A 14,991-nucleotide genomic window follows, 5' to 3' on the forward strand; every position below is an offset into this window, starting at 1 on the left:
ATGGGTAGGAGAGCAAATGTCATCTTAATTTGGGACAAGCCCTATAGACATCGTGATGTTCCATCAGACTTGTATTTATTTACTATCTTGAAAAGTCAAAATACTTATTTATTTACTTACTTATTTGTTTATTTATTTGTGGGCACACATGCCACAGAACATGTGTGGAGAACAGAGGACAATTGGGAGGGTCAGTTTTTTCACATGGGTATCAGATATTGAGCTCAGGCTCAGAGGCAGATGTCTCTCCTGCTGAGCTACCTCACTGGCCCATATGGGGGATCTCTGAATGGATGAGGCAGAAAGTAGGACGTTTTTGGCAATGGAGTTGAAAGCCGTGGAGTTTTTCCCTTCCCCAGTGTCTCTCACAGATGCACAAGTTGGAGCAATGTATTGAGTTCAGCGCTTTGGTATTCTGAACCTCATGTCTCTTCTTTCGTGTCTTTGGCTTTCTTGTTTTCCTTTCTTTTATCTCACCACAGCGTTGCCTGTAAATGCTTTCAGATACCACAAAAACATCCCTTTTAAACCTTCTCCGCTCTTCTTGAAGCTTCTTGCTCTTGCTTCTTTTTTTTTTTTTTTTTTTAACTCTCTTTCACTCCATCCGTTTTCTTCATAGTCAACAAGTACATTATTTAAGTCTGAAAAGCGGGGAGATGCTCGGAGAATAAAATATGTAAGATGCCATATTCCGTGTTATTGCATTCTGTGTGTGTGCATGCGATTGTGTGTGGGCACACATGTGTGTGGTATACATGCATGTGGAGATGTGTGTCCATATGTGTACAGGCACACGTGTGTACCTGTAAATGTATGTGCTTACGTGTGTGGGAGCCAAGTGCTGATATTATGTGTCTTTCTTGAACATTCTCCTCTTTATGTTTTGAGATAGGGTCTCTAACTGGGCCTGGATCTTGCTGACTCCTGCTAGTCTAGACCTGGATCTCACTGACTCCTGCTAGTCTAGCTAGTTAGTTTGCCCCAAAGATCCCTTGTCTCCACCTCTTAAGTGTTAGATTGCAGCCAGCCATCATACGTGCCTGGCTTCTACTTGGGTTCTGAGGATCTGAATGCCAGTCCTTTGGTTTTCACCTAGTAAGCCCTTTTATCTACTGAGCTATCCCCACAGCCCAATAGCAAGGACACATTCCTGCTTGTGTCCTCACCCTGGGTCTACTTTGTTCCTAGGAGGATGTGTCCATGTCTCGGCAATGAGAATATCACATGGCTTTTGTGACACCATGACTCATTCACTTCGGTGATTGTGATGGTCCATCTTCATGGCCAACTTGACTGTATTGCCAGTCACCTAGGAGACACGTCTCTGGTTGTGTCTGTGTGTCTCTGGTTGTTTACAGAGGGGTTTAATTTAAGACTGAAGACCCGCCCTTGTGTGGGCGGAGCAATCCTATAGACTGGGGACCTCCAAATAACAGAAAGTCATCTGACAGCCCCCACACACTATTTGCCTTTCTCTACTTCTTTATGCACTCAGATGTAAACAGGGAGCCTCTCACTGCTGTTGCCATACCCTCCCTGCCAAGGCAGACCAAATCCTTCTAAACTGTGAGCCAAAATAAACCCCTCTTCTTGTGAGGTATTTGGTCACAGTTCTGAGAAAAGTAACTGACACAGTGATGGCATCTAAAACACCAGACGGTTCCCTCCATGTCTCGCCCTGATGAACATAGATCCACCCACAAGCTGCTGCTGCTGGAAACATTGACTGCTGTCAGTGGACGGTGACCTAGAAGGGTCAATATCGATTTCTAGTCAAAAGCATGAACCTTCTGGCTGGACCAGCATCCTATGAGTGCTGTAGACCCCATCCCCCTTCACTGTCAGGAATTCAGGTTCCAAAAGGAATGATGTGGTGGTTAGCTTTAGTTGTCAACTTGCACAACTAGAATCACCTGAGGGCAGTCTTAGTGAGGAACTGTCTACGTTGGCTGGCCTGTGGACACATCTGTAATGGGTTGTCTTATTTGCTTTCTAAATTTTCCTATGTTTATTAAAACTGTATAATTAAGAGCTTACAGATAAAAATCATCACACAGTGAAATTGACCAAACCCCAAATCTATACATTTTAGAGAATTTCTATACAATCAGGGTAGCCATTCTGAAGCTCCGTGACTTCACACTGAATTTTGCACTTCCACTATCGAATATATCTTTATGCACTTATCCACCAATCAAATAACAAACACATGAAAAGTGAAAAAACCCATGACAGAGTTAAAACCAGGAAAACAATTTGTTTTCTATCTTACCACTCGAGTGTATTCAGCCTTTCTTTACCAGCCAACGTTTACCCTTTCTTATTTCCTTTTATGCATATCCCTTTTATTGCACATGCAGGGAATGTCTTGGTTGTTAATTGATTTAAGAAGGCCCAGCCCACCGTGGGCGGCACCATTCCTTAAGCAGAGGGCTTCTGAACTGCATAAGAATAGAGAAAATCAAGTTTAACATAGGCAGGCAAGGAAGCGAGCAAGTGAGCCAGTGAGCAAGCATACATGCATGCATTTCCTTGTGCTCTTGCCTGCAGATGTGATGTGACTAGCTGTTCGAAGTTGCTGGCGTGACCTCTCCACAATAATAGACGGTAGCCGGGATTGTGAACTGAAATAAATCTTTCTTCCCCTTAGCTGCTTGATGCCAGGTATTTTATCACAGCAACAGAAACGTAACTAGGACAAAGGGTGTGTGTTTTCCGGTGTACTTTGCACCCAGTCACACTTATTCTTCGTAGATTCCCCAGGGAGGGATTAAGACGGTTACACACTGGTAACTGTTCTGCAAGCAAACTGTGCTGCAGAGCCCCGGGAAGGAGTGTGTCCTCAAGACAAGTGCGTGTCAGGCATCAGAAGGTTCCCATGAGCAGATAGACGTCATGTTTGATCATTTCACAGGCATAAGACGTGGGCAAACGCATCACTTACAAATGTGATGAGCTTGGAAAGGCTACTCTTTCTTAGTCCCTGTGAGCTGCTATAGCTATAGCAAAACACCTGAGGCTAGATAATTAGTCAAGAATGGAAATGTAGAATTTGGTGCTTATGGTTCTGAGATCTGGGAAGTCCCAGGTCAAGGTACCAGCAGGTTAGGGGTCTGGTGTCTTTTACATAGTGAAAGGGATCGACTAGCTCCCTTGGGACTTCCACAAGGGACTTCCACTTGTCCCATTCATGAGCCTCCCTGTTGCACAGCCATCTCTCATCAGGGAGGTTGGCCGCTGTTCCAGCACTGGACCTTGAAGCGAAGCGGGGCTTTGTACAAGGTAGGCAAGAGCACTGAGCCCTGACCCCAGGCCGTCACTGGGACGGTTAGGCAGATGGTCAACCCCTGAGCCACACCCTCAACCCATACTGGGAATTCTAGGCAAGAGCTCTTCTGTTGACACTCACGGCCATTCTCGGGGGTTGGGGGGCTCTAGGTAAAGCTCTTCCACTGAGCCACACACCAGCCCCCCCTCACTGGGGGGATTCTAGGCTGTCATTCTTCTGAACTACATCCTTAGCCCCCCGTTTAAATTTTATTTTGGGACTCTGTCTCATTATGTAGCCTAGCCTGGTCTTGATCTCATAATCCTCCTGCCTCAGCCTCCTAAGTGCTCATATAACAGGTACACCCTACCACGCATAGACAGGGGTTTGGTTTCCATCTTATGAATATTAGGGTGCCACAAACCCTCTCTGTTCCTCCATTTTCTCATCTATAAACTGACAGTCATAACACCCTTTTACCTAACCAGAGTTTCCAAGTGGGTAGGAAGGGTTGAGATAGGTAAAGTCACAGTCGCCTGTGGCCCTCCATAAAGACTTTTTAAAAAAATTAATTTATTCTTGTTACATCTCAATGGTTATCCCATCCCTTGTATCCTCCTATTCTTCCCTCCCTCCCATTTTCCCCTTATTCCCCTCCCCCAAGACTGTTCCTGAGGGGGACCTCCTCCCCCTGTGTATGCTCATAGGGTATCAAGTCTCTTCTTGGCAACCTGCTGTCCTTCTTCTGAGTGCCACCAGGTCTCCCCCTCTAGGGGACATGGTCAACTGTGAGGCACCAGAGTACGTGAGAAAGTCAGATCCCACTCTCCACTCAACATAAAGACTTAATAAGCATTAAAGAACGAACTGTGGCTGTTCAGGTTTGCGAGACGTCCTCATTAGATTATGAAAGGGGGTCTAATCTCACTGAATGGTGTATTCTGGAACTTTTCCTGATTAGCTGACATTTTTACACAGCTTCGTTAGCAATTTGGAGATATAAATATTTCATTAGTGATACAACCAAGCCAAGTACTCATGGATGTTTCAAACGCAGCGATTGTCAGGGTAGGAACTCTATCTTGCTGAAGCCAGTCTCACCAGGCTTATACTTTTGACTCCTCCTTGGCCTGGACGTCCCTCACAGCCACCCAAGGGACCTACCTAATTGTTTATGTATTTTATAATGAAACGGTCTTATTTTACTTTTTAATTATGTGTGTGTGCATGTGTGTGTTTGCATGTGTGCATGTGTGTACGTGTGTGTGTGTGTGTGTGTGTATGTGTGTGTGTGTGTGTGTAATATGTGCATATGTGAATGCAGGTGCCTGCGGAGGCCAGAAGTGGGCCATTAGATCCTCTGGAGCTGGAGTTACAGGTCAATGGAAGTTTCTTGACGTGGGTTCTGAGAACTAAACTTAGGTTCTCTGGAAGAGCAGTTATTCATTTTTAACCACTGACTCATCTGTCTAGCCCCCCACTAAAATTATAAAAATAAGTAGCTTTTGTTTCTGCATAAAGAAGATTCTTCCTAAGTATATAAATTTTAGGACCCACATTTCTTTTGGGAAAAAAAATAGCATTTTAAAACATTCATTGTGTATGTATGTGTGTGTGTGTGTACACTTGTGTTGTGAAGGTACTAGTACACTTGTGTGAGCATGCATAGGGAGAACAGAGGACAGCCTTAGCTGCTGTTCTTTAGACATTGTTTGCTTTGGCTGTTTTTGAGACAAGGGCTGTCACTGGCCTGGAACACACCAAGCAGCCCCAGAAATTCACCAGTCTCTGCTGCCCTAGAGCTAGATTTATAAGCCATGACGTTGCGCATACATGGGTAAAAAAACACACACACAACAAAAACAGAAACAAAATCTATTATCTTTAGGTGTGTGTGTGTGTGTGTGTGTGTGTATGTGTGTGTGTGTATGTGTGTGTGTTTGTGTGTGTGTGTGTGTGTGTGTGTGTGTGTGTGTGCTCCTGGTTGTGTGTGCAGATGAGAATATGAATACCCAAGAAGTCTAGAGGAAGGTGTTATACTGGAGCTGTAGTTACAGGCAGTTCTAAGCTGCCTCATGTGGATTCTGGGAGCCAATCCTGGGTCTTCTGTAAGAACAGTACATGCTCTTAGCTGCTGAGCCCTCCCTCCAGCCTCATGCCTGACTTTTAATATGAGTTCTGGGGATCAAAGTCAGTTATTCATGCTTTTATAGTAAGCACTTTACCCACTGAGCCCTCTCCTTCACCCCCAACCCCCAATTTTGAAGAGAATAATTAGAATTTTTTTGTGGTTTTTACTGGTTTATCACAGGAGAGCTGAAGGGGCTTTTTTGCTGAGGTGATGCATGCAGTGGCCAGGAAGGGTGTCAAATGATAGAAACATGGCATGGCTCACTCAGATCCCGGGAGAGCCAGCATCTAAGAAAGCAGAATGCTAGCCCTCAGCTGCCTTGCTTTGTTTGCTTTGTTTGTTTGTTTGTTTTGGCTATGCATTGGGTGTGACTTTTCCTGGGTAGACACAACACTCACATATCTGTTCCTTCTAGAATGAAAATACCTGGCAGACCAAAGTAATGATTCAACCAAAGTCCTACTGGCCAACCATTGTGTTTTCTTGGTGTGGTCAACAGGAGTATGGGTGACTCAACTGCAGCCCCATCGCTAAGAAGCCCAACCCAATGAGAATGAGAATGAAAGTTGAAGCTCTGGAGCCCTCTTGCGTGACTTGCTGGCAGCCCAGCAGCTCAGCTAGTTGGTCTCCTCTCCCCATACTTTTTGCTGCTTCTATAACATTGACGGGGAAGGGTCTGGTGAAATCTTGTAATTTTTAACTTTCCCAGGCATGTGATGTTTGTTTATCTACTTCCTAGGTCTCATGCCTGCCCCCCACCCCCCACCTCACTTCCTGGAAGAAATGGCTGTGTAACCATGGTAGGGTGCCACTCTCATTAAAGATGGGAAAATAGGCTTTTCTCCATTTAATCACCTCTGGATTTTTTTGTTGTTGTTGTTTTTACAGACATACCCAAAAATGTGCCTCAGTAATTCTTAATCTCATCAAGGTGACTGCAAAGACTAGCTAGGCATTGGTCTCGGTTTGGCTTCGTTTTATATATTTAGTGGGCTGGTTATTTTAGGCATAAACATCTTTTTTCATGTACACCTGGGAATCTAGGAATTTGAAGTCTATTTTTCGTAGCTGATTTGCACATACATAAAATATGAAAATATCTCGGGAAAGATGATGCTCGGAAAATGTAAAGTGCTCTGATGAATGTCTGTGATAAAACTATGTCTTCTGAGCCGAATGTCATTGAACCCCAGTTTCAGTGAACTGGGAGCCCTCACCATGGGTGCAGCCAAAGCTAGTACTGGGAATAATCTAGGATATTAACAAGATGCAAGGACTGGTTAAGTCCCACAGAGGAGTGCTGCAGTCTGAAGGAATTCTTTTTTGAGGCCAAGTCTCATAAACCTGAGGATGACCTCCAAACTCCTGGTCCTTCTGCCTCGATCACCAGAGCTGGGAAGTCACCAGTGGGGGCCATAATGAACAGTTTCCTTTGGAAGGTCCCAGTGGAAGAAATAACCTTATCTAAGTGTCATTTTAGATCCTTCCAGATGGGGGGACCCAGCTTCTGATGGTCCAGGAGAGTACAAAACACTGGCCAGGAGCAAGGATCAGCCATGGAGAAATTGATTGATGGCATCCTACTTAGCTTTAACTGTCAACTTGACTTGCCCAGGGTCACCTGAGGAGGGAGTCTTAATGAAGGGGTCGTCCAGGTCAAATTGGTGGTTGCCATGTTGGGGGGAGGAGCATTCTCTTGATTTTTACTGATACAGGAGAGCCCAGCCCACTGTGGGCAGCGCCATTCCCTGGGTCAGTGGTCCAGGGCTATGTAAGAAAGCTAGACAAGCCTGAGCCTGTCAGGGATTCAGCGAGGAGCACTCCTGGTGACTCCTACTGTACTTCCTTGGCTGTAAGTGAGTTCCTTGGTCAGGGGTCAGACTGCGTGGAACTGCCAGCAGTCCTGCTTGACTTCCTGCACTGACTCGCCTCGGTGACGGTTTAGGAACAGGAAGTGTAAGGCAAATGAGCTCTTTTCTCCCTGAAGTTGCTTTTGGTCAGAGTGGCTTATCACAGAAACAGATAAAAACTAACACAGATTGGAGCACAGACCTCGCGTGCGCGTTTACACACACACACACACACACACACACACACACCATATTAAGACAACAAAAAACAAACATCTTTTTTTTTTAAGGTGACCCAAGGACTAGCAAAATGGCTGAGCAAGTAAGGGCACTTGCTGCACCAGCCCAATGACCAGAATCCAATCCCCAGAACTTACATCAAGATGGAAGGATGGAACCAAGGCCACAAAGTTGCCCTCTGACCTCCACACATGTGCCATGGCTCAAACATATCTCTTCTTTTCCATGATAAGGATAAACAAAACGTTTTTTAGAGTATCTTTTAAATGAGCAAGGCTAGCAGTCACAAAAGGCCATGTATTGCATGAGTCTAATTGTTATGAACTATCTAGAATAAGCAAGTTTGTAGAGACAGAAAATGACATCAGTGGTCAGCGGGGGCCTAGGGCAGGGGGCAAATGAAAACAAGTCTTTAGAGCAGTGGTTCTCAACCTTCCTAATGCTGTGACCCTTTAACACAGTTCCTCCTGTTGTGGTGACCCCCCCCAACCATAAAATTATTTCCGTTGCTACTTCATAACTGTAATTTTGCTACTCTTATGAATCATAATGCAAATATCTGACATTTCCAGTGGTCTTAGGTGACCCCGTGAAAGGCTCGTTCAGTCCCCCAAAGGGGGCAAAACCCCCCAAAGGGTTGACAATCACTGCTCTGGAGGTTTCAGAATTTATGACTGGGGTGCTAGAACCTTCCTAGGACACTGCAAATGTACTTAGTGCTAACGGCCTGAACATTTTCAGATGTTGCGAATGGTAACTTTGTGACGTGGACTTCTGAGACTTTGTGTTGGCATAAGGCTCCTCCAGGCTGCTGGCAAAATCCTGCTGAGGCTGCCTATCTTACACCAGCTTTAAGACAAGCCAGGGAACTTGCATTTTCACAGGCTCCTGTGTGACAGAGGGTGCCTAGCTTGGGGATGGGCGCTGTTGTTCTGTTTTCTAATTGGAACGCGCCATATGTGCTGTTTATTCATCCCCAGCTGCCACAACCCACACGTTACCAGAGAGCAGCAGGTCCCTTCATTCAGCAGCTGTGGGCAGAGAGTGGTGTCAGGAACCAGAGCGGCATTGGGGGTGGGAGGGGGACTGATAATGGTAACAATAATAAAATCCTGGTTTGGGCAGTGCAGTTGTCACCCACTCCTTACCTGCATGCTTTATATTCTACAGTCAGTGACAGTGCAAAAAAATAAAAATTAAAATTAAATAAAAAGTTCCAGAAATGAATAGTTGGTAGGTTTCAAAGATGATGATGATGATGATAATGATGGTGATGATGGTGGTGATGGTGGTGATGAGGATGGTGATGGTGGTGATGGTGGTGATGATGAGGATGATGATGGTGATGATGAGGATGATGAGGATGTGCCCATATAGTCACGTAGACACAGATGCATGTACACACTTCTCAGGCTGTACCTCAGATGTACCAGTGACTGCAATGCAAGTTAATATTCTAGAACACCCAGGCTCAGGCCAGTTCTTCATGTATACTCACCTTGAGAGAGCAGAGTTTTGAGTTATTCTCAGCCTGCAGCCCTAAAGACTTTGAGAGTGGAGAGGTGAGGTTATCCATTGTTTGATCTATGAACTCCCTCAAGTCCCTGGCCGAATGGCCACCTCCCAAGCCCCTGTCTGTGTGCCCAGTGCTTCTTGCATTGATTTTGGAGGTAGGTGGAGGCGACTCTCCTGGCTTAGCCCTTGTTTCTGACCAGGGCTTTGAGACAGGGGCATACCAATGGTGTATTCCATAATACTGTGGAGCAAGGACAGAGAGTCTGGGTACTACGGATGGGGAGTGTGGGTAGAATTCTGTGCTAATGTCCTCCCTGGTTAGTTTGTACCCTTCTCATTTCCAGTTTACACTCCCTGGGCCTGGATGACAGCTGTTGCTTTTATTACTAAGGAGCAGATGAGTCTCCCTGGCTTGTCTGCCACCAAACTCCCCAAAACACTGCTTATCAAAACCTTCAGCCACACAAGGATTCCCAAATGGCACCTGGCCAATTTAGTATCGAATTTCTTCTAGTCCTGGAAGGTAAACATTTATCTCTGCAGAAATAGGTTTTTGTTTTCTTTTTTGAGTTTGTCTTGAGGGGGGAAAAACTTACACAAAGTGTTGTTCTTAGTCTTTTCCCCCACCCCCAGTGTTGGGGATTGAACCAGGACTCCACCACTGAGTGACACCCCCAGCCTTTTCTTATTTGTGTGCATGTGTGTGCGTGCATGTGTGCTGCTTGTGCATGTGTGCATATGTGTGTGTGTGTCATACGCATGCACATGTGCTCCTGTAGAGGCCTGAGTGGAGGCCAGAGGTTGATGGTGAGCATCTTCTTTAATCACCTTCCACCTTAATCACAGGTTTTCTCAGTAATCCTGGAGCTAGGCTGGCGGCCAAGAAGCCCCAGGGATCTTTCAGTCCCCACTCTCCCCACCTAGTATTGAGTTTACCAGCTCATGCCACCACGCCTGGCTTTTCATAGGTGCCAGAGATCCAATCTCGAGTCCTCGTGCCTGTACAGCGAGCCGTTTACCACCAGCCACCTCCCCAGCCCCCTCCCCAGCCCCATTTCCTTCTCAGAAGCTATTTCCAAATGAATAGTGTTTAACCCATCGCCACTGGCAGGACTTCCTGTTAGCCATCTCATTAATGTTTTCTGGTAGGCTTATCACTCTTTGCTCAGGTGAAAGAGTTCACCAGCCCTGTGGTGATCTATTTTTCGGTGTAAATGTATGCCATAATAGTAAATGTGCACACACATATACACACACACATGCACACACACACACACACATCTAACTTTATGCCATCCCCCTTAATACTCCTGCTCCAAATAGTTTCTCTCTATGGTTGGCTGAAGCACTTTCATCTGTGACCATTTTTTTTTTTTTTTTTTTTTTTTTTTTTTTTTTGTCACCTCTGGCATGGCTTCCTCAGGCTATCTGCACAGTTCTCAAGTTCCCGTTCACGTTTCTTAAAACTGCATGGAGGAAAAGAAGAGAAATAAGAATAATTGTGAGAGGCCAAGAGATGGCTCACAGGTAAAGGAGCTTGCCAGAAAGAATGACAACCTGAGCTTACTCCTCAGGACCCATATGGTGGAAAGAGAGAAGCCCCTTCCTCTACAGACACACCATGGCACACATTGGGATGGGGAAGGGATAGCATCTGAGCAGGCGAGTTTGGTGCTATGGGTGGGAGGACCGTGCATAGACCTCTTCTCCCCCCATCATCCTAGCCCTTGCCTGGCAGGAATTTCCATGGCTCTCCATCTTTTCTTGATTCTCCCTGTTCATCTGAACACACCATTCTTTCTTCTTCTAGGCACTGCATGGCTGTATCTTTAAGGAACAAAACCCATGACACAGAAAGGCCAGCTCCTAGTGTGATGACAACTCATGCCTTTAAGTCGGTAAACGCTGATATATATCCTAAAGATGGGAAGAATATACACAGTATGTGCAAAGGAACTTTTTGAAGCCTTTGCAGCAAAGCCACATAAAAGAGCCATGTACAGTGGTGGTACATGCCCCTAACTCCCAGGATGGAAGAGGCAGAGACAGGAGAATCCCTGGGGCTCCTTGGCTGGCTTGCCTAGCTGAATCAGTAAGATCCAGGTTCAGTGAGAGATTCCGTCTTTAAAAACAAACAAACAAACAGGGGCGGCAGTGCGCACCTTTGATCTCAGCACTAGGGAGGCAGAGGCTGGCTTCTCGCCGACGAAGGTATTGAGTTCTCCTTGGCTTTTCTAAGGCTTCCTTTTCATCCTTCATTAGTTATTTTCCTTGTGGCTATGACAAAATGCCCAAAGAAAGCAACTTAAGGAGCAAAGGGTTTGTTCTGGCTCACAGTTTAAGGGTACACAGTCCATCACATCAGGGAAGGCGGTGGCAGGGGTGAGAGGCAACCAACCAGTCGCATTTCATCTGCAGTCAGGAAGCAGAGACGGGTGAGTGCTGACACTCAGTTCACCTTCTCTGTTTATTCAGTCCAGGACCATAGCCCATACACAGTGTCATCCACATTCAGTATGGGACTTCCCACCGCACCTCATCCAACCTAATCCAGAGACATCCCTCCTAGATGATTCTAGATCCTGCCAAGCTGCCAATCAATATTATCTATCCACGTGTGTCACAGCACAAAGGTCTTAGATTCATGTATGGAGATGCGTTCTAACTTCCTAACTTCTAAAAGTTAAAATTCCTCTTGTGCCGACTTTTATTTTTTTCCCTTAAGAGAACTTTCTTTAAAGACCTGTATGTATCTTGGTGTTTTATTATGTTTCTTTTCAATACTTTTATATATGTATGTTTGTATATCTTTGTGTGAATGTGTACGGGTGTGTGCAGATGTCCACAGAGGCCAATAGAGAGCACCAGATCTTCAGGAGCTGGAGTTGCGGGCGGTTTTAAGCCTCCTGTGTAGATGCTGGGAACGGAACTCTGGCACTCTCCATGAGATGTTGGTACTCTTTGTTACCGAACGTCTACCCGACCCCATCACAGTGTCTGGGGTACAGATCTGAGGTGACTTACTCATGTGTCTCTTGCATTTTGTCATTTACAGAGGAGCTGAAAGCCCCCTTGGAAGAGTATGTCCACAAACGCTACCCTGGGCTGGTGAAGGTGGTACGCAATCAAAAGAGAGAGGGCCTGATCCGAGCGCGCATCGAGGGCTGGAAGGCGGCCACTGGCCAGGTCACTGGCTTTTTTGATGCTCACGTGGAATTCACTGCTGGCTGGTAGGTCATGAGCCAAAAACTCAGTGCTCCATAAGGGATGAATTTGGGAGGTGGGATATTCTGTTTGTCTGTCTGTTTGTTTGTTTGTTTGTTTTTTGTACCTCCTGGGACTGGGACAACTGGAAGAATTGGGGATGGTTGGTAAGAAGGCCGTCAGGCTAAAGTGGGAAAGCAAGAAAGTAAGTCATTGGCTGGCTTTCTAGACACTGTGATACTGTTATCATCAAAGTATCAGCCACTTTTCTCCTTGCTGCATCAAAAAGTAGCCGACTAAAGCAACGTTACAAAAGAAAGAAACAAACCTTAGCTCACAGTTTGAGGGTGAACAGTCCATCATGGCGGATGAAGACGTGATAGCCGGAGAGCTATATTTTAAAAGAGCAGAAAAAGCCAGCCTTCTTCCTGGGAAAAACAAGGAATGGTTTCTCAGGACAGGTGGCATTAGAGCTAAGGTTCTTGGTGGCTCTGCTTTCTGCTGGCTGCCAAGGGCATCTCCCAGTAGGAGTCTCTCCAGGGAAGATGTGAGGGAGAAAGCTAAAGAAGCCAAGGAGAATAATTTCCCTCTGGCTTCCACCTCCACCATGTGTGTAAAAAGTATCGAAGGCAGTCAGCGGCCCAGGGTGTATTTTATTGCTCATTTTAAGTAGAAAGATGAGCTGAGCCAACAGGTAATTCAATAGCTGCAAATGAAAAGAGATTGTTGCAGGCTGTAAGTTCTCATTATTCTTCCAAAGAGCACAAAGAAATGGGATTTTCCACTTGACTCTTTTCCAAAGTCTACGCTCCGGTCCGAGTTGCAAGATTAATGTCTCAGCTTACGCGAGCCATCTTTAGCTTCTGGGATGTGGGAACTGACTCCTTCCTGTGATCTGGCCTCACAGACACACAGTGGCCTCACCATCTGCTTTGGGCTAAGCCAGCCAGAGACGGTTCACGCTGGCTGCAGCCTTGGAGGAAGAGGCACAGCTGAGAGTCCCAGATCTGCCGACTTTGGATTTAATTAGTTCCAAGCCTTCCGCTGCAGACCAATTGGATCTTTTTTAAGCAATCAATTAGGTAATCAATTAAACCAACAAAAAAATTAGTCGCACCCACACAAAGAAACTAATGAAACTGCTTATTAAATCCAGCACAGGAATGGCCTTTTGGGGGGGGGGATAGGAAATTTAGTCCCAGCAGAAAGAAAAGAGCATCAGCAACAAGAGGTGGCAGACAGCGCTCTGAGGGGGAACCATACAGAACTGTCAATCATACAGAGTTGGGAACAGTGTGTGTGATAAAAAGGGTTGGAGAGATGGCCCAGCATATACTACTAGTCTTACGGAAGACCTGAGTTTGGTTTCCCAGAATCCGTACCAGGTGGCTCACAACTACCTGGAGCTCCAGCTCTGGGGACTCTGACCACCCCCCTTTTCTGCCCTCCCAGGGTACTGCTTTCACATGCACATATCTAGACAAGGGCACATTCATAAATAAAAATAAACCCTTGTGGAGGGAAGAAGCTTGAAGGTTTGGCTCTTTCTAGGGATAAGCCTCCACATTAGCTCTCCCACCAAGCTTCTCCTGTTCGCACAGGCAGCACTATTGCGATTTGGTATACGTGAAGGCTTGAGAGGCGTACCACACACTTGAAAACTCATACAGAGGGTCCATGGATGTGGATCCATCGGTAGATTGCTTTTCTAAGATGCACAGCGTCCTGGGTTCCATCCTCAGTATAAACCCGGCATTTAGGTTAGAAGCTGATGTATGCCTCTAATCCCAGCATTTAGTAGATATAAGTGGGAGTAGGGAGGGGTGGGATTGGCACAACTTGGGCTATACAGGAGTTCAGGGCCAGCCTGGGCAATTTAACAGAAGAGTCTTAAAACAAAACAAAACAACGCAACTGGACGAGGGATGTGGTTTGATCAGGAGGGTGCTTGCCTAGCATGCAGGAGGACCTGGGTTCGATACCCAGCCCCACATAAACCGGCTGTGGCTGTGAGTGCTTGTCATTGCAGCACGGGGGAGTGGAGGCAGGAGGATCAGGAGTTCAGGTTCCTTCGCCTCTGCACAGCCAAGATTGAGGCCAGGCTGGGATACGCAAGAGCCAGTCTCAAAACAGAATGGCAGCGATCGATCTATGAGGTGAAAGAGTTAAACAAGGTCTTCAAAGGCCTCAGAGACACACAGAATACGGCATTTAAAGATGCTTTTATAATCCTAAAGTTTCTTTGACAACAGGACAAGTTAACTCCTGACAATAGCCAGCCGACCTCAAAGAAGATGATGAGCATCAAAGAGCCTCCTTATGGAGTTGGCGTCAAATGTGGCAAACCAGCCACTGGGCAAAATGTCCTCATTCCCTGCCACAAACAGAATTTTGCCTAAACATGGGCAGCTTAGATTCAGGCAGAGTTCACGACCTCACTCTGCCAAGACAGGGTAAGCAAGTCCTCAATTGTCCTTGCTCTGTGAATAAGTCTGGCAGAGATATTGGGCCAGAAGGCTGAAGATGAGGTTCCGGCATCATAGAGTGTTGGGTGACTGTTCAGGCTATAAACTGTCTTGGTAAATTTGTTCATTTTGGAAGCTGCTAACCTGCACTCCTAGTTCACTCAGGAATTTAAGTTTTATTCCTTCTCAAGTCTCTGAGGGGTGTTGAAGACCAGACGGTTTAGTTTTACAATCCAGTTAGGGGATAAGATCTTTTTAGATCAAGATAAAGGAGTTAAGTTAACAGAGATAAGATATGATGGATATTGAATTACATTC

General features: G+C 45.8%; 1 protein-coding gene across 2 annotated transcripts in view; it reads left to right on the forward strand.

Annotated features, from left to right (window-relative positions):
- Positions 1–14,991, forward strand: part of Galnt17 (polypeptide N-acetylgalactosaminyltransferase 17) — a 473,219-nt gene that overhangs the window by 267,042 nt on the left and 191,186 nt on the right. For both annotated transcript variants that reach the window (XM_051161367.1, XM_051161366.1), the window contains exon 4: positions 12,060–12,234. In XM_051161367.1, the coding sequence (XP_051017324.1) occupies positions 12,060–12,234 (175 nt within the window). The remainder of the gene's footprint in view (positions 1–12,059; positions 12,235–14,991) is intronic.

Source organism: Acomys russatus, chromosome 19 (assembly GCF_903995435.1).
Source record: "Acomys russatus chromosome 19, mAcoRus1.1, whole genome shotgun sequence".
Classification (NCBI taxonomy): Eukaryota; Metazoa; Chordata; class Mammalia; order Rodentia; family Muridae; genus Acomys; species Acomys russatus.